The 24788-nt window shown below is 44.3% G+C and overlaps 1 protein-coding gene across 2 annotated transcripts in view; it reads right to left on the bottom strand.

The window, feature by feature from the left end:
- Window positions 1-24788, bottom strand: part of AMBRA1 (autophagy and beclin 1 regulator 1) — a 79116-nt gene that overhangs the window by 31235 nt on the left and 23093 nt on the right. For both annotated transcript variants that reach the window (XM_075837920.1, XM_075837919.1), the window contains exons 6-9: window positions 22947-23013; window positions 18934-20417; window positions 4090-4176; window positions 2762-2941 (exon numbers count right to left, since the gene is read on the bottom strand). In XM_075837920.1, coding sequence (XP_075694035.1) covers window positions 2762-2941; window positions 4090-4176; window positions 18934-20417; window positions 22947-23013 — 1818 coding nt within the window. The remainder of the gene's footprint in view (window positions 1-2761; window positions 2942-4089; window positions 4177-18933; window positions 20418-22946; window positions 23014-24788) is intronic.

Here is a 24788-nt window from a genome sequence, read left to right as displayed (position 1 = left end):
TCATGACATATACGCCAATCACATAGCCCCGACGTATGCAACTGTACGCCATCCATTCACTTCTATTTTCCGGCGTACACAGCGAATATTGCCCAAATGTGTATGAATTTTTATGTATTTGCTCTGTGGGGAATAAAAAGATCAGCGTTTATGCTATGAGGAGTGCGGAGATACATCCAACCTCCGCCTCATTGCAATGAAAAAGAAAGGATCAGTCTCCCTTGGAGGCCATTTGTGGCCCCCAAGATTCCACTGGGGGTGTCCTAGTTGATATGTCTTAAAGGGGTTGCCTCAGTACAAATAATCGATGACATTACGGTAGATGGGGGTCCTACCACTATAACCCAAGGAAAGCTCTGTGGCACTATTCTGTTTTGCTCAGCTTTTTTGGAGCATAGTCGGCCCGTTATAGTGAATGGCCGACCATCCGGCACCTGGCAAAAAATAAATAAGTGGAGCGGTGAGGAGACTATGCTGCTTTATGTAAGAGATCACAATGGTCGGACCACCCTCTTTTTGGATGTTGATGGCATATCCAAGCAATTTGCCATCAATGTTTCTACTCAGACAACCCCTTTTGTCTGCGATGGTGAAAGCCCTTTAAATACCTGCTAGCCAAAAGTTGCTCAAATTACATCACCAATGATTTCCCCCATCAACATGAATGTTTGGCTCGGCCGGCCGACCGACCATGCAAGGACGAGGACTGCGTGGCTGAAAGACGACTCATTGTAAAGGATAACATTGGATGACCAGCCAAAAATTTCTACCCCGAAAAGCAAGCAAGGTCTTCAAATACATTCTATTAGTTCTAGGGGGTTATCTCACAAGGATATCCCCTGTCCATAAAGCCTGATCATTGGAGGTTATAGAAGCCGGACCCACAGCAATCAGCTGATCGCTGGGCCGGCTACTTTTCTTTTATTTTTTTTAAAAAGGTGAAGTCTTCGTGGGACAACGCTTTTTTAAAAAAAAAAACAACGGAAATCACAAAACGGATAACTATATGTGTGTATACATATATACACACTATATGGACAAAAGTATTTGGACACACCTCTTAATCATTGAATTCAGGTGTTTTCTTTAGCGCCATTGTCACAGGTGTATAAAATCCAGCATCTCGCCATACACTCTGCCTGAAACAATGGGTCTTTTAAGTCCGTTCCTAAAATGTCTTCCCTCCTAGATATTCCAGGATCCACTGGAAGTGGTGTTATTGCAAAGTGGAAGCGTTTAGTAACCACAGCAACTCAGCCACCAAGTGGCAGACAACGTAAAAGTTACAGGTCAGGGACGCAGAGTGCTGAGGTGCATAGTGCATAAAAGTGGCCAACGCTCTGCTGACTCAACTGCAGAGCTCCAAACCTCTGGTATTAACATCTGCACAAAAAATTCTTTCCCCCCACAAACTTTATGGCATGGATTTTCATTGTCGGGCAGCTGCATGCCAGTCTTACATTACCAAGCACAATGCCAAGCGTCGGATGGAGGGGTGTAAAGCAGTCGCCACTAGACCCTGAAGCAGTGAAAACGTGTTCTGCGGAGTGACGCTTCTCTATCTGCCAGTCTGATGGATGAGTCTGGGTTTGGTGAAAGCCCGGAGAACGTTACCCGCCTGACTGCATTGTGCCAGCTGTAAAGTTTGGTGGAGGACGGGTAATGCTATAAGGTTGTGTTTCAGGGGTCGGCCCCTTCGCTCCAGTGAAGTGAAATCTTAATTCTTCAGCATACAAGACATTTTGAACAATTGCAGCTTCCAACTTTGTGGGAACAGTTTGGGGTTGGGCCCTTTTCTGTACCCCAGTGCACAAGGTCCATAAAGTCATGGTTGGTTGGGTGAGTTTGGGGTGGAACAACTTGACTGGATGCACAGAGTCCTGACCTCAACCCCATCTATCACCTTTAGGATGAACTAGAACGGAGATTACGAGCCAGACGCCCTCCTCCAACATCAGTGTCTGACCTCACAAATGATCTTCTGGATGAAATGGGCAAAAATTCCCACAAAAACACTCCAAAAACTATAGAAAGTTTTCCCGAAAGATGTTCTAGTGGCAAAGGGGGACTAACTTCATATTATTGCTAATGGACTTAGAATGGGATGTCATAAAAGCTCCTGTAGCTGTAATGAGGAGGTGTCCCAATACTTTTGTCCATATAGTGCATATATGAAAAGAGATATATATATATATATATACATACACATACATACATATACAAGTAGACCAAGTTTGCAAGTCAGACACATTCCTGAACCAGATAACGGCTCAGAAGTTTGTTCTCGTGGCGGTTTCTTAGAAGATTACCAGAGTCAATCATCATAGGGTAAGGGGACGCTGTGCCAGGCTTCCGAGGAGAAGTGATAAATCTATGTCGTGTTTACAGCACAGATAAAATAAAAGATTTTTTTTTCTCTTTTCACTGAAATGCAGAGAACTGGCAGTGGATATGGAGAACCGCTCCGGGATAAGAGAATTTGATTATTTCATGTGTCCCTATTATATCAGGATTACAGATTACATGAGAAGCGATGCACGCTGAGGGTTGAATATATAAATAAAAAAGAGCCGGCAAACTCATTTGTTAAGAGAATATCGGGGGCCCCACAGAATTTCTATTATACAGCAACCTATTTAGAAGCCGGGAATAATTGTGACGGCTTCAATAGTCATTGTGTTCTCGTTGGGTAAAAGGATGAGAAATGAGGATGAGGAATAATACGTGTCACAGCATGGAAGAATTGAGAGAAGACCCTTACTCAAACTCCTCAAACTCCAGGTCTCCAGTTTCCACAGCCCCTTGTCCCTCGCTGGAGGACGGAGCAGAGGCAGAGGATCGGAGGCGGTTTTGCTGGTAACGCATAGAGCGCTGCCGGATGCTGTCCCTCCGAGACAGGTACTGAATCATCCTTTGTGCGTAATAAGCGGCTGGTGATAACCTGGAGAGGTAAGAAAAACGTTGTCAGTACAAATACATAAATTGGTATCTACATGACGAAGATGGGAAAGGAGTCCCGGAAAAATGGCAACAAGCATCTACTTTACTTGGGCCCAATGCCTCTCCTGACGGTCCTCCATCCAATTCGGTTTTATTAAATACTTCCCCATAAAATAACAATTCTGGAGAATGTTTCCTTAAAACTTATAGCTGTGCCGTTACACTATTATTCCTCCTGGAAATGTATGAATAATTTGACAATTAGACGTTAACATTCCTCTCGCCCATGAGGTGTGTCCCGACACAGTCTCACTGATTCGGCACGGTCAGAGTGTGTAGGGATACGCCCTATTGACAAAGGGAATGGTGACTCCCAGTTGTCAAATTATTTATACGTTTCCAGGAGGAACAACAGGGGAATAACACAGAGGTCTAAGAAAAGATGCTCCAGAATTGTTATTTAAATGGAATGCCCAAGTATTTACTAAACGGACAGGTCAGGAGAGCTCATTAAAAGATGATCTACCTAAAACGCCCTTTAGCCCGATACAGAATCCAATGATCGCTACATGAAGCCACAATCCTACTTTTGCGTAAATTTTACGTGTTATGTTTTGTATGAAGTTTGCTATTGGTTAGTAGTGGTTATGTGATTCTGTATCATTCAACTGATAGTTTGGTTGTATACAAGTCCACTTTTACTGTATGAAACCCACTGGGTTTAATTTAAATTAAGACCCTCTTCAGACAAGCGCTAGAAAACTCGCCTGTGATTGATCAGGAAAAAAAAAAAAAAAACGGATGATTTTCCAACCAAGCGGAATTAGTATTGTGTCCGAGTGCATTCAGTTTGTCCATATTTTTACGTCCGTATGCCAGTTTTTATCCATTTTTCAGGCCAATAAAGAAAAAAAACGCACTCAGATGGCGTTCGTGAGTTATCCGATTTATTCATGGACCCATTGACTTGAATAGGCGAGAATCGGACCACAGTAGTGCATGCTGCGATTTTCTGTGCACAGACCAACAGTCCATGTGAATAAGTCTATTGACTTTGTGTCAGTGTTCAGTCCGTGTCTGTTCTATACTCGGACGTGAACATCGCTAGTGTGAATAGACCCTTAATGTAAAGGAAGCAGAAGACCTCACCTGGCTGGATCAGGGTAAATGGGATGCTCTCGAGATCCAGTGCCATCATAGCGAGACAGAGAGATCAGGGAGGACTCCAGAAGACGCCTAGAAGAGAAATTTCATGGTCAAAGATTATTCCATAGTATCATGGCCAACTTATTTCTCTCATGTAGGAGTCAAACTTAAGCACTTGTCCAATTTTGACCATACCTCACCCCAAGCTTCACAGACCCCATATATTCGTCCCTTGTCCCACCTACAAGTTTGGAACATGTTTACAGGTCAGGCTTTATTCAGACGAAATCATCCATGTGACTGACTTTTTTTTTTTTTATACGGCCGTCACACGGCTGCATGTATTTCTATGTGGCTATTCACATGGCTGTTGTTTCAACGGACCTTGCGAAGGGTCCTTAGAAAAATTGTACGCCCTATTTTTGTCTGTTTTCACGGATCTCTCAATAGACAAGTCTATGATGTCTAGGAGTTACGGTTGGAAGTCGGCTATGAAAAACGGCCGATTTGACACATGTTCGTCTCAATAAAGCCTTGCAGGGCAGAATAGTCAAAAAACACGATGACCAAACCCGTTCTTCAGGTCATTCTGTACAATCCAGTAACGCACGCATGAGCCTGATGAAGGACCTACTATTAGTCCAAAACGTTGCGATGTTACATATCTGGATCTGAATTATGTTTATCACTAATAAAAGATACAACCTCTTAAGTGCATCTAAAATGAAGTCGGCATTACTGGACACAACCCAAGATCTCTAGAGATTGCAGTACAGATTCCAAGTTGGAAGGTCCATTGGGGCAAAAGTTTTGGCCTATAAAGCTCTATGAGAAATGTAAGGATAATAAATGGAGAAAAACTGCAGCACTCCAAACTAAAGTAAAATTGCGAACTTATCCACCACACAGTATGTATGCAACATTTCAACCCCAAGGGGTCTTTTTGTCAAGCCGGACAAGAACGCCTTGGGCTTGAGACGTTGCATACATGCTACAGGTGGAGAAATTCACAATTTTAATTTAGTTTGGAGTGCTTCAGTTTTTCTCTTCTTCAGGTCTATGGAGATTCGTGGACTGCTGTGCACCCACCTACACCTTAATTGTAAATTTTCTGCTGATTCTATACATAGGATAATAAATCAGTGATCGCCACATACCCGATGGGCCAAATGATAGTCAAGAAAATTATATACAGTTAAACCTCTTTGAGACGACGACCCAAAACTGCTTATGTTTTTTTTTTATGGAGGTGGTAAAATGTACACTAGAAATTCAACCAGTATACTGTAGTGTCTTCTACCTGTACTTCTCAGTTTACTCTACCAGAGTCCGGTAGTGAATGTAGTAATTCATACCAGCTGGAGAGCCAAAAGCCAAACACTACATAGTGCTGCACAGTACCCTTCGTGAACGTGGTCTGAAAATCATTTTGGCAGGAGCGGACAAACATCTAATGTGTATGGGGGTGGTCCGAAACTTCTGAACATGAAATCTGCTGAGCTTTAAAAATATTGAAATGGCATATACCTCCCCGTCCATACCATACCAAATTAAAGACTAATTCCAATGAATTCAGCAAAACCACTGTGGGGTCAAAATGTTAACTATACCCCTACAAAAATTCCTTAAGGGGTGTAGTTTCCAAAATGGGGTCACTTTTTGCGGGGTTTCCACTGTTCTGGTCCCTCCAGTGATTTGCAAACGCGACATGGCACTGAAAACTATTCCAGCAAAATCAGAAATCTAAAATCCAAATGTTGCTCCTTCTCTTCTGAGCCCTGCTGTGGGTCCAAATAGCGGTTTATTACCACATATGGCATTTTGCCGTAATCGGGAGAAATTTCTTTACAAATGTTGGGGTGTTTTTTTTCCCCCTTTATTCCTTTGTAAACATTTCTTGATTTTTTCAGAAAAAAAAAGTAGATTTTCATCTTCACTGACTAATTCAAATAAATTTAGCAAAAAAACTGTGGCTTCAAAATGCTAACTATACCCCTAGATAAATTCCTTGAGGGGTGTAGTTTCTAAGAAGGGGTCACTTTTGGGGGGTCTTTACTGTTTTGGCACCACAAGACCTCATCAAACCTGATTAAAAATAAAAATTTGTCAATTTCTCCTCTACTTTGCTTTAATTCCTGGGAAACGCCTAAAGGGTTAAGAAACCTTCTGATTTCGGTTTTGAATACTTTGAGGGGTGCAGTTTTCAAAATGGGGTGATTTATGGGGACTTTCTAATACATAAGGCCCTCAGAGTCACTTGAGAACTGAACTGGTCCCTGAAAAAATGGCCTATTGAAATTTTCTTGAAAATGTGAGAAATTGCTGCTAAAGTTCTAAGTCTTGGAACGTCCTATAAAAATAAAAGAATATTCAAAAAATGATGCAAACACAGTGGACATATGAGAAATGTAAACTAGTAACTATTTTGTGTGGTATTACTATGTGTTTTACAAGCCGATACATTTAAAATTGAGAAAAATGCGAATTTTTGCTAATTTTCTCTAAATCTTGGTGTTTTTCACAAATAAACATTGAATTTAGAGACCAAATTTTTCCCACTAATTAATTACAATAGGTCACGAGAAAACAAATCTCCGAATCGCTTGGATAGGTTAAAGCATTCCGTAGTTATTTCCACATAAATGTAACACGTCAGATTTGAAAAAAAAAGCGGCTTCTTCCTGAAGGGGTCAAACGGGAGTCAAAACATTCCAGACAAAAATACATACAAACAAAATACATGACATGCAATAGAACATGAGCAATGCAGCAAAAAAAGGAAGCAGTTTCCCCAGTAAATACATCTTCATTCGGAGATTATATATATATATATATATACACACACATACACACACACACACACACACACACACACATGTCCAGATAAATGCTGCATCCATTGCCCAGAGAGTGCCATACTGCATAATGCATACCACGTTGACCAGTGTGCCCACATAAGACCAAATAGTTCATACAATACCCACAAAAAAAATCATATAAACGCACACATAAAGCCTATTCGTGTCCAAATTTGCCATTCTGCTTAGTACCTACAGTCCCCGATACAGCGCTGGCTTTACCTCCCCCTCGTTTCCGCACATAATTCTACCCTCTGCAGCAGCTGGTAAAGCTAGTAATGTCTCTTTAAAAGGTACTAGCTTTACTATAATTAAGGATTCCACATCCTGAAGATCCTCCCAGCTTTTATGACCATCGAAATTGCACCCCTGGATCCAGGAAAATTGTCCGGCCTAGTAACAATATATCCTAACTTTAATGGCAGCCACAGGTTCCGTTCGGAAAAGACAGGACTATAGGGAATTGCAGAAAATGCTGGATCGGTCATTGCAATCCAAAAAGGGACCTCCTGGACCAGCTCCTTAGAAGGCACACACACAATTATATCATATAAATTCAGAAAATGTAATTCTCCAACCACCGAAAACCGGGAGCCAGTCCATCAATATGCCAGAGGGTTGTAGAAAACAGCAAGGCCAACCATAACTTACAAATTTTATTAGGAGATGACACAGAAGTAGTAACCTGAGCTCCATACACCCGGTAAATCTAATTGGCTAGATTTTTACTTTACGCCTGCCAGGAGGGACTTCTGTGAGGTCGAGACCCCATCCGTCACATTTTTCTGTCTTCAGGCTGTAACAACTTCCAATGGGCGAGTGACTGGAATTTATGAACAAGCAGAGACCAAATTACACCCAATTTTAAAAAGCCCGGAATAATTTTTACTACCACACAAAAAAAATAAAAAAGGCTTGTAATATTCTATATAGATATGATGTGCGCCCCCTACAGGAAATACAAAGCTGCACAGCTTGCCCATGCCGATACAATTGTGCTCTAAAGAACTTCTTTGGTAACAGAGACTGGTGTTAGGCCACCCAACAAGGTTCGTCCTGATGCCACTTGGCTTTATGTCACACGGGAAGGTCCAGAATAGGAGAAGCAGCGCCAACCAGAAAAACATGCCATAAAATGGGTTGATAGCAGCGGACAAACCCCTCTTTAACTTTGCCCTTTCAATGAAGATGACCATCTTTGACCACTATATTACAATATCTACATAAAATGTGGAGTACGTTTTTCGCGGTTTTATCATCCATTAATGATGCACTGGAGGGTATAGACGACCATCTTTAATTTGCCGATAGGCAGAATAGATCTACTAAGGACGCGGTCACCTGAGGCATTCATACTATATTAAAGGGGTTCCCCGGGCATTTTATATTGATGGCCTATCCTTAGGATATCAGATCGGTGGGGGTCCTACTCCCGGCACTCCTGCTGATCAGGTGACTGAAGGGGCCACGGCGACGAACACCACGGCCTCTTCATAGTTTGCCGGGCACAGCCCTGTACAGATCCCGTTGCGGCCATGCCTGGGATTGCAGCTCAGTCCCATTCACTTGAATGGGACCGGAACTACAATTCTATTTTTCATACTTGACAATAAAGTGCTACACTATTCATTATAGTTCTGCCTGTTTTATAGTCATGGGCTGCATTCACAATTCGGCAGGCTTCAGAGCAGAAATTCCCCAGCATTCCTTGCTGGCTCAATTTTTACACAGGGTTTGCTCTGGTAGTTTGTATTGTAATCTGATTCAACAGAGCCAAACTGTCCCATTGTATTACATGAGCTCAGCTAAGGGGTGTGTGTCAGCGCGGTTTCTAATGACGACCAGCAGAATTGTGAATGCAGCTCTGGGCTACAATACAGGCTGTAACTCTGACTCAATATAAGGTAAGAAATGCAATGTGTCTGGATACAGATGTCAATAAAAGGGGGATTTTGCTCCATGAGGGCGACAAGCAACCAAGTCACAATACCCAAAAAGAAAGACCGGGAGGCGGGGCAGGCGATGTGTCCGTTTGGGTACGAGAGGTAGAAGTCCACAGAGTTAATGCATCGTTTAGATGTATTGGTCTTCCACACTTGAGGAGTTTAATACCATAAAATGTGTGATAGGTGGGGGGGGGGGGGTCTCACTGCAGCAAGCCCCACCGATGCAGAGAACTCACTTGGCTGTATCCACATCTCCTATTCACTATAATGGAAAGTGACCTTGCATTCAGGGGGAATTGTCTTTGTGGGGGTCGGAGGGGTTCCAAGCGATATTCCATAAATGTCTATATTGGAAAAATTCCTTTGAGAAGCAGTACACTTTTTTGGGGAATTTTTTAATCTACTTTTTGGGAAGACCTGTTTGATTAGGACACCACAGACCGATTTCAACGGACACAGTTTGGAATCATTTTGGAGGCATCAACGGATGAGCGGTCGTCTGAGCCAGCGGACTTTCCTCTAACAAGCATTAGATAAATGGGGAATTGATCACTCAACATGCAGTTCCAAGTTTTGGCTCACAAGTGACAAGCTGCACCAGGTATGGATTATACGTACTAGGTCAAAGTAGCCCTGAAAGAAGGTCACATAGGTCTTGAGACTTCGCACAGAGCCCGGTGCCATGCAAGGCTCACCCGTACAGCCGGTGCACCAGGGTTACCCTGCAGAGAGTCACTGGTGTGTGCAACAAGCAGAACCCTGCACTAGTCACTCGGTCCTGCCAGGGGGGCATAAAAAAATGAATTGATTCAGCAGGATAAAAAGTGAGGAGACACAGGCCATTCACCGTCTCCAGCACTTTCTTCAAAACCCTGAAACCGAGCGGCTGATTCACAAGCGCGGGGATTTTCCTTTTGATTTGGAGTGCTTTTGTAGTTGTCGTTTCATTAAAAATGTTCCATTTTCTCCCGGATTGGAATTTACATATCCTATTAGGACGAACAAAGGAGTGGAAGACGCGGCACTGGCAAGGCTTGTCGGAGTTCGGTGCTGCCCCCCCCCATCCCCCAGCTCTGAAAAGGACGGGTGGATGCAGGCTACCATTCTCTAGAGCGCAAGAATGGAATTGAGGGCAGAGAAAGATGCTGAATTGTGTTAAACGTTACTAAAAAAACTTATCTGTGACAGCAGGTTTAGAGCGGCACTGCAGGAAAACGCCAACTTGCCTCGACCGCGAGGAGCCTGGAGCTAAGCTTCTTTTCAGAGAGGACAGATAAAGAATGAGGGGAGAGAGAGAGAGAAAGTAGAAGAAGATAAAGGCAGAGAAAGAGAGAGGAGAGGGTATGGATTGTATACAGCACATAGGACGGCAGCAACGAGAAGTCACGAAGCGAACGCAACCCGGAGACGAGAAAATATGGATGTCCATAATTAGACCTCAGGGCCAGGTAGTGAGAGGGCACATCGACAGTGGAGATTATATGCAATACAATCACATACAATATAGGATTAACTTACACTGTATAACCCATCAGAATATGCCAGCGTGCGTTTTTTTTTCCATATGTTATTTACCCTAAATTTTTATCAAAGACTGTACTTACAAATGCTGCAGAGCAGAGATGGTCTTTGGCCTGGGGCTGACGAAAAACCTGATGCCTTGTTCAAACTAAACTTGACCATGGACTTGAAATTTAAAGGGGTATTCCGGTTGTAACACATCAATACCCATCCACTCTATAGGTGATGACACTTAGGTCGTTCGAGCACCAACTGCTGGGAACGCCAGAGCGGGGGTCCCTCCCCCCCCCCCCCAGCAGCAAGATCTCTCGCTAAGAGGAGTTGAATGGAATGGCGGTCGAGTATGCGCCCTGCCATTCCATTCAATGTCTAGGGCAGTGACGGAAACTGCCGAGTTCAATGCTCATCAGTTGACCTCACGGCCATTCAAGTCTTTCTACGGGGGGCCATCTTGCTGCTGTGGAGGGTATGTTTGACAGGGGACGCCCATTCTGGCGATCAATGGGGGTACCAGAGGCCAGATCACCACTGTTCTAACAGTTATCACCTACCCAGTTGGACCCCGGTTGATCAGACGACGATGATATATCCTAGAGATAAGCCATCATTGTTTATGGTGAGATTTTTTTTTAAATCCCCTTACTGTATTTCCTAAGCATGTTCCTAACTTGAGGATATGGAGAACGCAGCATTGATCTTTGGGTCTAAAGGAATATTCCCCTAAATGGCAAATAAACTAGCAATATTAGAGGTCGAACCAATGCGACCCAGAGAATGGGGGTGTCCGGCAGCCTTTCCTAGTGGTGACGTGTCCGTGCATTCAGTCTCTCTCCATTGAAGGGAGTTTTAGGAGATTAGATAAACCTGACTGATGTCCTGCATGAACAGCGCCACTCTCATCTAGGAGCAGTGACTGGTACTGCAGCTGAGTCCTACTCTCTTAAATTGGGATGAACTGCAATACCAGACAGAACGTTATCAAAGAATCAATAAGTGGACCATGGTTCACCTTTGGCCACTTCTGCCCTTGGGCTCCTTAAGATTTGTTGCGCAGAGGTAAATTCATACAGGGGGAGACAAATGAATGTAGACTTTAGGAGCTAGAGAGGCCACTCCAGGTGCTAGTTTGATTTTTCCATAGACATCAATGGAAAAAGAAAAGTTAAGCAGCAACATGACATTTTTAGGTGCAATGGCCATTTGGCCCCTAGAGTGAATATAATAAAGCATCTCAAATGTAGGTGCTCACATATCATACAGGCATGTCAAATATCAGCACTCTGCATCCAGTCCAGGCTTGTGTCAGAAGAAATCTTAGACAACGTGCTCAAAATAAAGTGCCACCAAGTTAGTCAATGAAAATCGCAAAAGATGTAGAAAATGTGGAGACTCTTGGGAGCGCCACCGCTTGGACGAGTATCTGAATTCCTACCTTTTCAGACTGCACATCTTCTTGAATATTCTGTGTTTACAACTTTGAATAATTTCGGAGTAGGATCGAACAGACCTATAAGCAACTGGAAATCCTGACAATCGATAATATCGGAGGGTATCCCCATGCGCACCCTCATCTGCAGCTAAATAAGCTAAGGGTTAATGGATCCTCTTCCAGTAAAATGCAGGGCCCCCACCATCTACTTCTATACATAATATTTCCCCCTCGGAGAAGATCCACAGAATGAGGGCAGCACCTGCTCAGCGGAGGCTCAGTGACGAAAGCAGCTACATCTGGATGCAGTGGGGAAGCCTTTGGCTGAGTCGGAAAGGCTTAAATCTCTATTCTTGGAGAATCCACCTTTATCCAGAACCAACAAATCCGAGCATCCGCCCTGGTGATCGCCCCAGATGTAAAGACTCTTAGCTACTCTCATTGACCAGCACCAGACAGTCGGACTGGAGCATTTTAGGGTCATCTTCCTGTTCCCAGTAATATAAATCATTGATAACGGCAAACAAATCAAGCGAGGGATTCCACAATCGGGGGAAGTATCGCTACATGACCAGGCTGATTTGCGATTCAGGAGTCCATAGGGTGGTTCACACATGCGGATTTCTGCCCATAACGAGCACCGATCGTCGAGAACATCGGCGATCGTTAACAGACCAATCCTGTGCTGTAAGGGCACAATCGATCAGTTAATACGATCGTTTGATCCCCATCAGTTTGTATAGGCTGCATAAATGATGTGATCAGCCAACAGATGAGCGTTTGCTCGTTTGTCGACTGAGCGGCACCCTGTTTCACAGCCCAATACACGAGCGCTCTTAGGAATGCTTGTTTCCCAATTATTGGCAGGTGTAAATGGACCTAAGGAAAGACTAGCTGAGCTGCAAAGGGCTTGTCTCCAGAAGAGAACCCTTTTCCATATGTCCTTATAGGGCATATGGATGTCATAGACGGACCCCCAGGACCCCCCCTTCCTACCCTATGAGACCAAACAAAGCCAGCCTATCCATGTGGGATATAGTCCGCCATTCACTGGAATGGCCGACATGTAATGCTACATTACCGCTGCAGCGGGTGCTGGACATGGATGTACTAGTGATGTATTTATTTTACGGGAACCAGTTGAAAATAATTAAGTCTCACATTGTCTGCTCCGAATAGCAGGCAGCCAAATGATTGATCGCTTGGTTAATTTGACATTTAGAGAAGTCCGGGCTTTTAGAAACTGTATGATGGATGAAGCATGAGAAATCGGGAACGGGAAGTAGATCTGCATATAGAGTCCCAAATGTCCTACGTGTACCAAAGGCGATCAGTGGCGGCTACGTTCGGGTCAGTTTAGCGCTGCTCCCAATCGATCAGTTAATTATAAACAGGTTTAGAGGACCCTTCCCAAAAACGTCACCACTTCAGAGGTGTGCACAGTCCATCTACTGATCTATAGGACTGGACCAAGTCTAAATATGACACATAAGGGGGAAATTATCCTTAGGACCAGTAAGCCCATGGTTTTAGAATGGTTTTTTCTTTTTATCCTGACAGAATCCCGAACGCGTGAACTTGACCTGAGGGACCGCCAACACGGGCGCTTAAAAGGTTTTCCCAGTTTGATGCATCATGAAAATATTTTCTTATATACCTTGTGGTTTAATTCCTCACCATTTCGAAGATCTCTGCTTGCAGCCAGTGAATAGGAAGATAGGGTCAATGAATGGAAAGATTCCTGTTTATATCTAGAGGCCGAAAACCCATACAGCCCTAATTCTTCTCACAGGTCAGGCTTTGTTACAATTGCATCTTGGACAACTCGGTCATCTATACATCGCAGCAGAACTCTCTTTCCTGTGCTGATAGTTTGCTACAATGTATCAGCGTAGATAAAAAGGCATCACCCTCAGGAAACATGAGGGTGCTTTCGCCTAGGTCAGTGGTCCCAACCTGTAAATCTCCAGCTGTTATGAACTACAACCCCCAGCATGTGGCTGTTGGAGCATACCGGGAGTTCTTACAAAATAGTTGGATACCTCAGTCCTGGCATCTTCATAGGCAGGATGCTTATATTACAGGATGACCTGATTCCAGCCTGTGCCGGCACCCAAAAAACATGGGTGACTTTTAAACACCTCTCCCTGTACGCTAGATAAATTCCGACAGCCATACGGGGAGATTAGCATACTCCTCTCCGCAGACAGCCGCGTCTTCCTACGTGTTTAATATAGTGCCCAACCGCAGACATTAGTCAGACATCCTATGCTCATTAAGCATGCGTTAACCGAGTCATTAACCGGAACAGAGATAATTAACCTCGCACCTCCAGTCTGTCGTGTGTAAAACCTCTCATTTTCCATCTCGGTCAGAGACACAGGTCTCATCTTCTCTATATGGAACGCTCGCTGTGAGGTCCGGACTGCAGCAAGTGTGTTATTAGGAAGTTACGTGTCATCGCTGAACACTGATCGCATGCCTATAATTGTTACATCCAAATGAACGCCTTCACCAAAATCACACCCCTCCAGATTTCTATACGTCAGTATGGGAATACTCATCTAAAGAACGCCGAGCACAGGAGGCAGCTGGCTTCAAATAAAGAAATAAATATATTTTGTGTGTGTGTTTGTATTATATTCCGACACTTTCAGGATCAACAGAGTGCCAAAGCATCTAAAATGTTGCAGATTATGAGAATATCCTGAAGGTCATTCTCATCCTATGCCCTGACAGGCTTATGTGGCCTTGGGCGTAAGGCACACGATCGTGGTGATTTTGTGGTCCACGAAACCATGGATCCAGTCTGTATTTGCGGTTTATTTGTTTGCAAAAAACCTTCCGTCGTGCATCCGTATTCAAGGATCCACAAAAAAAAAAAAACCACAGAAAGGCTGGAATTGATGTCACCAGTTTGTCCCAACCTCCTGAGTAGGTCACATGATCCGAAAATACGGACAGTAGAATGACATGCCCTGACTCACGGCCGCCTCATGGATCCGTGACGGTCATGTGCATGGGGCAATATAAATGAATGGGTCCGTGTACTATCCGCAAAATTGTGGATTGAACACAGACAAAAAACTACGATTGTGTGAATTAGGCTAAGGCTGGGTTCACACTGTGCTTTTTTGATGCATTTTTAGCATGTGTTCTATTAGATAATCTCCCATGTCTCATCAACCGAAACAAAAACGCACAGCGCCTTAGGACGGCCGTTGGCTTGACTCGGCCTCCTTGCTCTAGAGACAGCATGGGAAACTACGGACATTGGTCTCTCTCACATAACCACCGCTTGGACTTCTGTATTTCTAGAGGCTCAATGGCTGATTTGCATTTAACTCTGCCAATGCTCACTTTGAGAATGTTAGACTGGCCTTTAAACATTAAAGGGATACTCCAGACAAAACGGACACAGTGATATGCCCAGTACGGGCCTGAAGAGGCGGAGCATGACACAGGGCTTCAAAGAACACCAGCTGTAGGAGAGAAAGAAGAGAGCACGGCGCCACATAGTGCATAATAAATGCTGGTAACAGATTGGCATATACAAGGTAGTGAAGGCAAAGGCTCACCTTGTAAGTTTGTGCTATAAACAGGCACAATACTGGGAAAGAATTTTAAACAGCTGCAGCCAGGTCCAATCCGGTGAACCGTGCAGGTTACCGCAATGAATGAGAATCAGGCCTGATGAAGACGTTCGTCCAAGGTTGAAACGCGTTGCCTTCTTATCTCCATTAAAACTAGTTATTTATTTGCCAACTACTTGTCATTGTCATCATCATTATCTTCACTAACAGCAGCACCTCTCTTTAGGTCCTGTTACACATGACAATGTGTATTGTTTTTAATTTTAATTGTTCTCAAAGAACACCAGTCGTGTACCGCCCCCTTAAGCCCTGAACTTGACTTAACGGTATAAGTGAAGGGGTACAGTCTGCCATTGTAAAGTGGTGAGAAACCCTGCAATATCTATCTATTTAAGTGTAACTGAAAACTTTAAAAAAAAACATTCAACATATCCTAGTGACATGTCAGACGTTTTGATCGGTGGGGGTCCGAGCACTGAGACCCCCACCGACTGTTAAAACGAAGCAGCAGAAGCGCTCAACTAAGCGCTGTGCTGTTTCATTTCTGATGGGCTTTTCTCTGAAAGCCGAGCAAGTGGTTTACAGACTCAATTTAAAAAAAAAGTCTAAGAGTCCGTACACCGCACAGGACTTATCCGAGTCTTTCTGACGCTTCGTTTTAGCGATCGGTGTGTGTCTCAGTGCTCGGACCCCCACCAATCAAAACTTCTGACATGTCACTATGACATGTCAGAAGTTTTTTGAAAGTTTAGTTACCCTTTACCCACGTACGGACATCAGTATAGATATAGGCAGATACTGAAGCTACAATAATGTTATTCACATCAGTACCAACCTGTACAGAAATCAAATCACGTTTTTCTTGCCGCCATTTTTGCAAAAGAAAAGTGCCGCAAAAAACACACTAAGACCGTGACATGCGAATAGACCCTTACACTAGTGAGCACGTATATACATAGAAGCCAATTTCCAAGCAAAGTCAATTAACCTACCACCAGGGCCGCTGCATGCCATCCACAGTACACTGGAAGCGGAGTGAATGGATATACAGTTTCTGCAAATTAAAAGCAAACAATCCAGGAGAGACCGAAAAGCTAAAAGGCCATAGCGGGCAGCCTTTAACAATGCAGTTGACTGTAGAACTACACCTCCCATGATGCTTTTTAAGTTAGCCACAGGAGATGACGCCCAGCAGGAGGGATGAGACACAAGGTTAATGGTCTACCATACAACAGAGAGACCGGGCTATGAAAAAAAAAAAAAAAGTGGATTATACACTCTTGATGAATAGTTTATCGACCAGCCATTAAACAAACTCATAAGTGCCCACTATGGTGCCAGCGTGCCAGACTGAGGATTAAATAAAAGATCGGATTTGCATTGCGCAAAAGTGTAGACCTCCTGATAAGAGAAATTGGAGAACGTGAGGAGACTGTTGAGCACTAGTATATATATATACCCGCCACCCTCTCGCCCTTGCAGGATAACCCACATGTTAAGTTAAAGACGAATTGGCATGTAAATGTGGTGACACACGGTCAATGGTGTGATATCTGGAGTCGTCTCTAGTGGGCACCGCTGCCCTCCAGTACTTGATGTGCTTCAGCTCGAATGTGGGCACCTTGAGATTACAACTGATGCCAATTAAACTGCATTTTCACAACTGCTTTATCCTCTGAACAGGTCTCCGGCTTGGGTATCTCTGACATGTTAGGCTATGCTTGCATCACGATTTTTGGCCTATGTTTAAGGTATACGCCGAGAAACGCTCCTAACAGTGGCATCCATCACCCAGGGCTACAATGGCAACCGTTTAATGGACGACTCATGGAAAGCTATTAAAAAATCTCATGACGTATACGATAAACGATCAGTTACCCATAGACTACAATGTTATAAAAAATTAAAAAAAATGGTGGCGCTTAAAAAGTAGAAATGTTTTTTTACTGGACCCTGCTGGATGGAAAAGCATAGTCTCCTACACTAGTCCTTGCCTCCTTTTTTTTTTCATCTGGCCTCCGCCTGACAACGTAGACCTATGTACACGTTTAGCAAATGCATTCCTGATGTACACGTTAAACGGAAACAAACGTGACATGAACGGGGCCTTACAAAAACAGGTCACAATATCGGGCAGGAGTCCATGACTCGGAACGCCCATAGGCATTACATTGCAGAGACCTCGAGCACTAAGCGCAGCCCCTTGGGGAGTTTTGGCTCTTCAGGATGTGTTGATGGCCTCAATTAAGATTTGAAAAATGAACCTTTGACACATGACCAGGATGGCACAGCTACGGCTAAAGCCATTTTGCAGCAGTGTTGTTAGAGGGACTATACAGAACTTGTCCTGCAAGGAGGAGAGGCGGCAATTTACACCAAAATATCCCTTTACAGCGACACTGGAGTTGTAATGACAAGTACTAAGCTGCTGTATAGGTTGACTGTACTAACATCTTGACCTGCAGCGCCACCAAGTGGAAATAATAAATATTAAAGGGCTTGTCGGTGTCAGCCCACCCCTTTTAATTTGGCATTTTAGGGTATGTTGGGCTATTAGAAAGGAGCCCAGGTCGCTCTAAAGAGGAAACCGCGTGTCCATTAAGATTCATTGAGTTCCGATTAATTCTTCACTATCCTTACAACAGGCGATGTATCAGGAAAACGTACAATCACACAGCAGCTGTTCACAGGGGCGTACAGAAGTAGGATCTAGTTTGAAGTTTCAGCTTCCCCACTTACTTCTATATGAGGTGGGGGGGGGCATAGGGTGACCATGCCTACAGGCTGCACCAAAAAGCGCCCATACTAATCGTAAGAGCGAAGAACCGTAGATGGAAACGCTATGCCTAAACTACAGAGAAGATTCATAAAGTTCACCATCTATACTTCTGGGTGGTCTTGGTTGTCAGTGTGCCTCCCTTTACAAATATAATTTAATGATTATGCAAAGGTGCATGTCCCAATATTCTTAAAAGGAGTTGTTTGGTTTAATACCCAATCAGGGAATTCATACCCAATCAGGGAATTCAGAGTCCCCCCCCCCCCCCGTTCAGGATCCTCATATATTAGCCAAAAGTGGAGAGAAAGGCTAAAAAGAGCATCTCATGGTCCGGAGGACTCCGCATGTCCCTGCATTCAATACAGGCCATCGATTTAAATAGGCACCCTGTAATGCTTAATTTCCCCTTTGGTGGCGCTGCAGGAGAATTGAACACTTGCTGATAGGTTCTCGTTGTGGGTTACAATAGTAGGACTCCATGTGATCAGCTTATTATTGGAGGACTCTTCTAATGTAAAGGGATTATTCAAAGTGGACAACCCCTTTAATTAGCGTTAGGAGCTCCATTGCCACGTTCCACCTCTCCATGAGTGAAAATTTTGGCTATTCACAAGGACGGAGCTCCCGGCCCTAATGAAGTAGAATAACATATGCAGTAATACTACTAATAAACGGAGGTACACTTTAAAATTCAGTGCATCCTTACAATGTCCGGTCTTACCTTCTTAGAGAGTCCTCCTCTGTGCTCTCCTCGGGGAGATCTTGTGGTAAGGCCTCTTGGGGTACATTCGGAGGTCTGTTAACAGTAGCAGGTTGACTGTAGACTCGTTCCCAGTGTTCAGTCTCCGGATTATAAGCTACACCCACTGTTCTTTCTTCCGGTGTTGACCCAGTTTCCAAACGTCCACTGCCACTAGGTAGGTTTCCCATCTCTGGTCTCTCAACCCCAGTGGCACCAGGTTGCTCTATGCTGCCAGCGGCCAGACCAGCCTGGAAAGTGCTTGGTGAAGGAATCGGGGGTGGTTGCCAGGAGGACATGCCTGCACCTTCTGGATAAGTCGGTGGGGTCCTTTCCCAGCGTAGAGTGTCATTGTTAAATGTCAACAGGTTGTGGCACGCACGACAGCGATTCATGTGCCCTCTAGGCTGATTTGCAGCACTCTCACCACTGTGTGCCTGGTTTGACTGATGTGATGGGCCCGGCTGCTCGGGTTCCAGATTGTTATTAAGCAACTCATGAGCTTGTCCTGGTCCTGTGCCCGGAGCTCCAGGTTCAAGGTCGTATTGCCTGTCATACTCAAGGAAGAACCGCCTTAGATCGCAGTGCAATTCTGTTCGGGAGGTGGTGGGGTGTACAGGTGTCTGACTTCCAGGGCTATCTTGCTCGGAGGAGGAAAATCCTCGACCCTCTGTGGCTGAAGTATATACAGATGATGAGGACTCACCTTCCTGTTGCCTCAGAACAGACAACAGGCTTACGGATGAGGAACTCGTCCTGGGAGGTGGCATGGGTTCCATCTCAGAACGGGATCCCATACTAAGCACTGTGCGAGTCCACTCAGAACCACCTATATCAGTGGTCGGCTGTTGATAGCGAGACGGCTGCCCAGCAAGTGAGCGCCGCATAGGTCCCAGGCTCAGACTGCGCAGGGTGTTACCAGCGGTGCTGCTGTGCACGCTACTGAAGGCAGAAGGTCGGCTAAGGAGTCCATGATCGTGCTGAGCAGAGGACTGGTGCTGCTGCCGTTCCAAAGTATGTTGGGGATCTGTTTGTACTGGAGAATAGGAAGTGGAGGTGGCCCCCGAAGACGTGGAGGGAGTACCTGGCGCTTCAGGGTGGGGGAAAAGTGAAGACGACAACCGTGCGCTAGAGCATCGCACGCAGAGGCACAGCATACTGGGGTCTTGGCAGCACGGAGTGGTGACACCTGGGGCTCGGTCTCGAATGCGAGTATAAATGAGCCTTTGATTGCTTTCAGTTGTCGGAGGAGGGGGTGGAGGTGGTGGCGGCGGTGGGGATGGCGTGGCCGAGTCTTGTACAGGGGGTTGCTCGCCGGCTTGAGTGCCTGATGAGCGCGATGACAGCATGTGCAGGAAGTTGTGGAGCAGCGGTGTACGACGGACTGGTTGAGTCTGCATCACGGTGCGCTGTCGGTAGATGGGAATCTCTGCACTATCGAGGGGAATCTCTGACTCTTCATCGCTCTGTAAAAGAAAAAGAAAGAAAAACAGACAGGTCACCAAAAGCATCTAAAGTCCTGGACAATACATGAAGCTACAGCTAAGGCTCTGTTCACATCTGCGTCTTGGCTTTTGTTCAGAACGGAAAAGACATTGCAATGCAAGAAACGTCGTACGACAAATTCCCAGTGAACTGCCGACTGAGGCCCAGAACGGCACTAATTTAGGAGCAGTCAAGTCTTCCTTTTTGCCTGGAGGTAAACTTTAACAGAGGTTCTATGAGATTTGGAAAGCCATGGCTACTTCCTTCCAAAAACAGCGCCACCCATGTCCATAGACTGTATCTGATATTGAAGCTCAGTAGCACTTACTTTAATGAGGCTGAGCTGCAATACCAAACACAACCCATAGATAAGAGTGGCGCTGTATCCGGGAGAAAGGAGGTGTGTTTTTCTAATGTCATAAAACCCCTTTAACTCCTTCCCGACATATGACATACAGTTACGTCATAGCCGGGTAGGGGAAGTATGGAGCGGGCTCACGGAGTGACCCCGCTTCATACGATGCCGGTGTCGGCTGTATGTTACAGCCGACACTTCAGAGTAATGAGCGGCATCTCGCTCGAGCGCGATCCCGCTCGTTTAACTCGTTAAATGCTGCTGTCAATAGCGACCGCAGCATTTAAATCGTTAGAAAGACGGGGGCGACCCCCTCTAACAGCTCATCGCGCCCCACGCAACACAATCGCGGGGGCGATGGTTGCCTAATGAAGACCCCCAGGTCCTCCATCTTTGTACACCTATTAAGCCCTGCTTCCGGCAGGGCTTAACAGATGCCTGTCAGAATCACTATATACTGCAATACATTAGTATTGCAGTATATCGTGCAAGCGATCCAACGATTGCTGGTTGAAGTCCCGTGGGGGGATTAGTTAAAAAAAAGTAAACATTTGTTAAATAAAGGTTTTTTTTGTGTACAAAAAAAAATTAAAAGTTAAAAAAAAAAACCTTTTCCCATTTTCCCCCTAGAGCATAGTAAAAAATTAAAAACATAATTGGTATCGCCACGCCCGTAAAAGTCTGAACTATTACAATATATCATTATTTAACCCGCACGGTGAACGCCGTAAAAAAAAAAAAAAGTAAACGCCAGTATCTCTATTTTTTGATCACCTAATCTCCCACAAAAAATGAAATAAAAAAAAAAGTGATCAAACCGTCGCATGTACCCCAAAATGGTATTATTAAAAACTACAGCTTATCCCGCAAAAAATAAGCCCTCATACCACTTAGACGGAAAAATAAAAAAAAAAGTTACGGCTCTCGGAATTTGGCGACACAAAATAAAAATTCTTTTTTACACTTAGGTTTTTACTTGTAAAAGTTGTAAAATATAGAAAAAAAAACTATATATATTTGATATCGCCGTAATCGTATTGACCCATAGAATAAAGTCAACATGTTGTTTTAATTGCACAGTGAATTCCGTAAAAACGGCGCGCAAAAAACCATGGCGGAATCACTGATTTTTTTCATTTTCTACCCCACAAATAATTTTTTTCCCGTTTCCTAGTACATTATATGGCAAAATAAATGGTGCTACAAAAACTACAACTCGTCCCGCAAAAATCAAGCCCTCATAGTACTAGATCGAGAAAAATAAAGACGTTATGGCTTTTGGAAGGTGGGGAGGAAAAAACAAAAATTAAAATTTGAAAGTTGTTTATGACGGGAAGGGGTTAAGTTTGAAGGCCACGTTTTATATCTCAAGTCTCTGCATCACGCCTCAGCAAATTATCATAAAAGTAAGAGTGGTAATAAAATATATTTAAAGGGTAACTAAACTTTTAAAAAAAACAAAAAAACTTCTGGACATGTCATAGTGACAGGTCAGATGTTTTGATAGGTGAGGGACCGAGCACGGAGACTCCCACCGATTGCTAAAACGAAGCGTCAGAAGTGCTCGGACGAGCCGCTTCGTTTTGATAATTTTCTCGGAAAGCCGATCAATCGGTGTACGGGCCCAAAAGAAAGTCTATGAGCCCGTCCACCAACTGCTCGGCTTTCCGAGAAAAGACGATCAGAACAGAAGTGGCTGAGCGCACACCCCAGTGCTTCTGCCGCTTCGCTTTAGCGATCGGTTCGGTCCTCAGAGCTCGGACCCCCACCGATCAAAACTTATGCCATGTCAAAAGATTTTTAAAAGTTTATAGTTACCCTTTAACAAACCACTATTAAAAGTGGTCTACTGTAGTGTGCAGAGTAGATGTGAGCTGACTTTGTAAGATCTCATGTGCAGTATATGGCCACAACACAATAGAAGCTGCAGAGGATGAGGACAGTAGTATCCGGGAAATCTTAAAACAAATGCTGGTTGTTCCTTCTCTCCAGCAACATCAAAGGCTACCGATGGCACAGGAGAGATCCTGACCCTCCAGCATAGTCTTCCTTGTGGTCAAGGCTGTGAAGGCGCTTTGCAGCTTGTGGCGAGGATAACCTGGACCAGTTTTACCTTTGGCTCCATGATGGGCAGTGTAGTCATCATGAATCTTACCTGCTGGTTAGAAGGGTTCACTATAGCTGTAAGAAGATAATGCCCAAGAGGATCAAATCGTACCAATCTGTGGGAAAAATACATAAATAGACGGTTAGATAATAACATAAGACTTAAACGTCTATTGGAGTTTCCTGGGTAAAATTATATTCTTCGTTCCCACAGCAGCGGGACCGCCGCTGCCTTCAACTCATGATCGGCAGAAATTGCTGCTCAAAATAAAGAAACCCTTTATGACTAAATCCAAAAATATAAACATAAGAGAAGTGTGTACATCCAGAGGCTGAAACCCTAAGTGTTTCTAGGCATTGACAGCAAGCAGAGATCTTGAAAAATGTGCAGCACTGAGTGAAAGTTGCCGAACCTTTCAGAATACCCATGGCCTACAAGTGTCAACGTCTCGTTAATGTCCATCTTTGCAACTTTTTTGTTTATTGTTCTAATGAATTTAAAATGAAGCAACTTTTCAAACTGTGTTCATTAAAACGGTCCTGTCGTTTTGTGTCTACAGCTCCTATGCAGACCAGCAGGCATACTCTCTTCCATCGGTCCCGAACTTCTTGCTAACTTGCCCAAACGTATGTATGTTACTAAGAAAAAGGGGAATTTACTGCACAAGTTTGCTTGTGGTTTGTAAACCTGGAGACACATAGGTTTGCATAGAAGCTGTATACAAAAAACGATAGGTCATTTTTAATGAAGGCTTTTGGAATAGTTGCTTTTTTTTAATGTGTATTAGTGCAAGGTGAACCTTCCCTTTAAAACTGGTCCCTGAAAGTGTGATTGACATGCACATGCTACCTTTTAAGTGACGTGGTGGGCGTGGCTTGGTGCAGCTTTTTAAAGGGCCACGTCTGCGGCAAAAGTTGTCACAGGGATGTTACCAATAGCTGTGCGCCAATGTCGGATATTAATAATACCGGGTTTGTTTTGTTCTAGACATGCCCTCTTCAAAGATGGGAGGTAAAAAACAAAAAGCAACGGATAAAAGGTTAAGATGCTTTGACCAGAGTCAAAGACATCTTAAAATCATCGTGCTATGTCTTACTGCACCCGATATGCAGCCGACAACAGCTTGTTATCACGTCAGTGATCAAAGACATGAGAAAATCAGGCGAACAATGGCTGAAGTGGGAACAGCTGCAAATTCCTAGCTCTCCAATAAACGTGCGAGATTACACAGCGGCGGCGTTCTTTCATAAACGGAGACTGAGACACAATGAGGACATTCTCCTGACAATTATATCCCATCCGGGCTTCCTGTAATGCATTACAATGACAGGTAGCAAAAAGCAAAAAAGTTATCAGGGACATGCAGCATGAGATTTACTTCTATTATATACTAACAAGCGGCGGTGACAAACACCATCATCCTTGATCAGAGCCTATTATTAGGACGATGAATGTAAAACATGCAGAATAAGGTCTGAGATATGACAAAAACGACCCCCGGACCCTGCACCCATCAGCTGTTTCGGCTGCCTCCGGACACCGGAAGTTATACAGTGGTTGGTGTTGGAGGCAGATGGCTCCGTATACTGCATAGCGGTCGTGCTACAGAACAGCAACTCTGCTCCTATTCACTTGAAGTACTGCAGCATTGCCACTAATCGGTCCAGGGGTTGGACCCCCACCGATCATATACTTGGATAGGTCATCAGTGTGAAAATCCTCCACTTTAATGTGTATAGCCAGCTTTGGACCGTTAACTGCAGCAGGAGCCCCCCCCCCCCCCACTGCTCCGTATGAAATAGGACCCCAGACACAATAAGCCCAGACCCCTTTGCCATCTTGCAGTCAAATTGAAAGGCATGAAAATGAGCCCTTGTATTATATAAGATT

The sequence above is a fragment of the Rhinoderma darwinii genome, chromosome 9 (assembly GCF_050947455.1).
Source record: "Rhinoderma darwinii isolate aRhiDar2 chromosome 9, aRhiDar2.hap1, whole genome shotgun sequence".
In the NCBI taxonomy this organism is placed as follows: Eukaryota; Metazoa; Chordata; class Amphibia; order Anura; family Rhinodermatidae; genus Rhinoderma; species Rhinoderma darwinii.
Note: the sequence above shows the minus strand (reverse complement) of the source record. Positions and strands in the feature narration are given on the sequence as shown.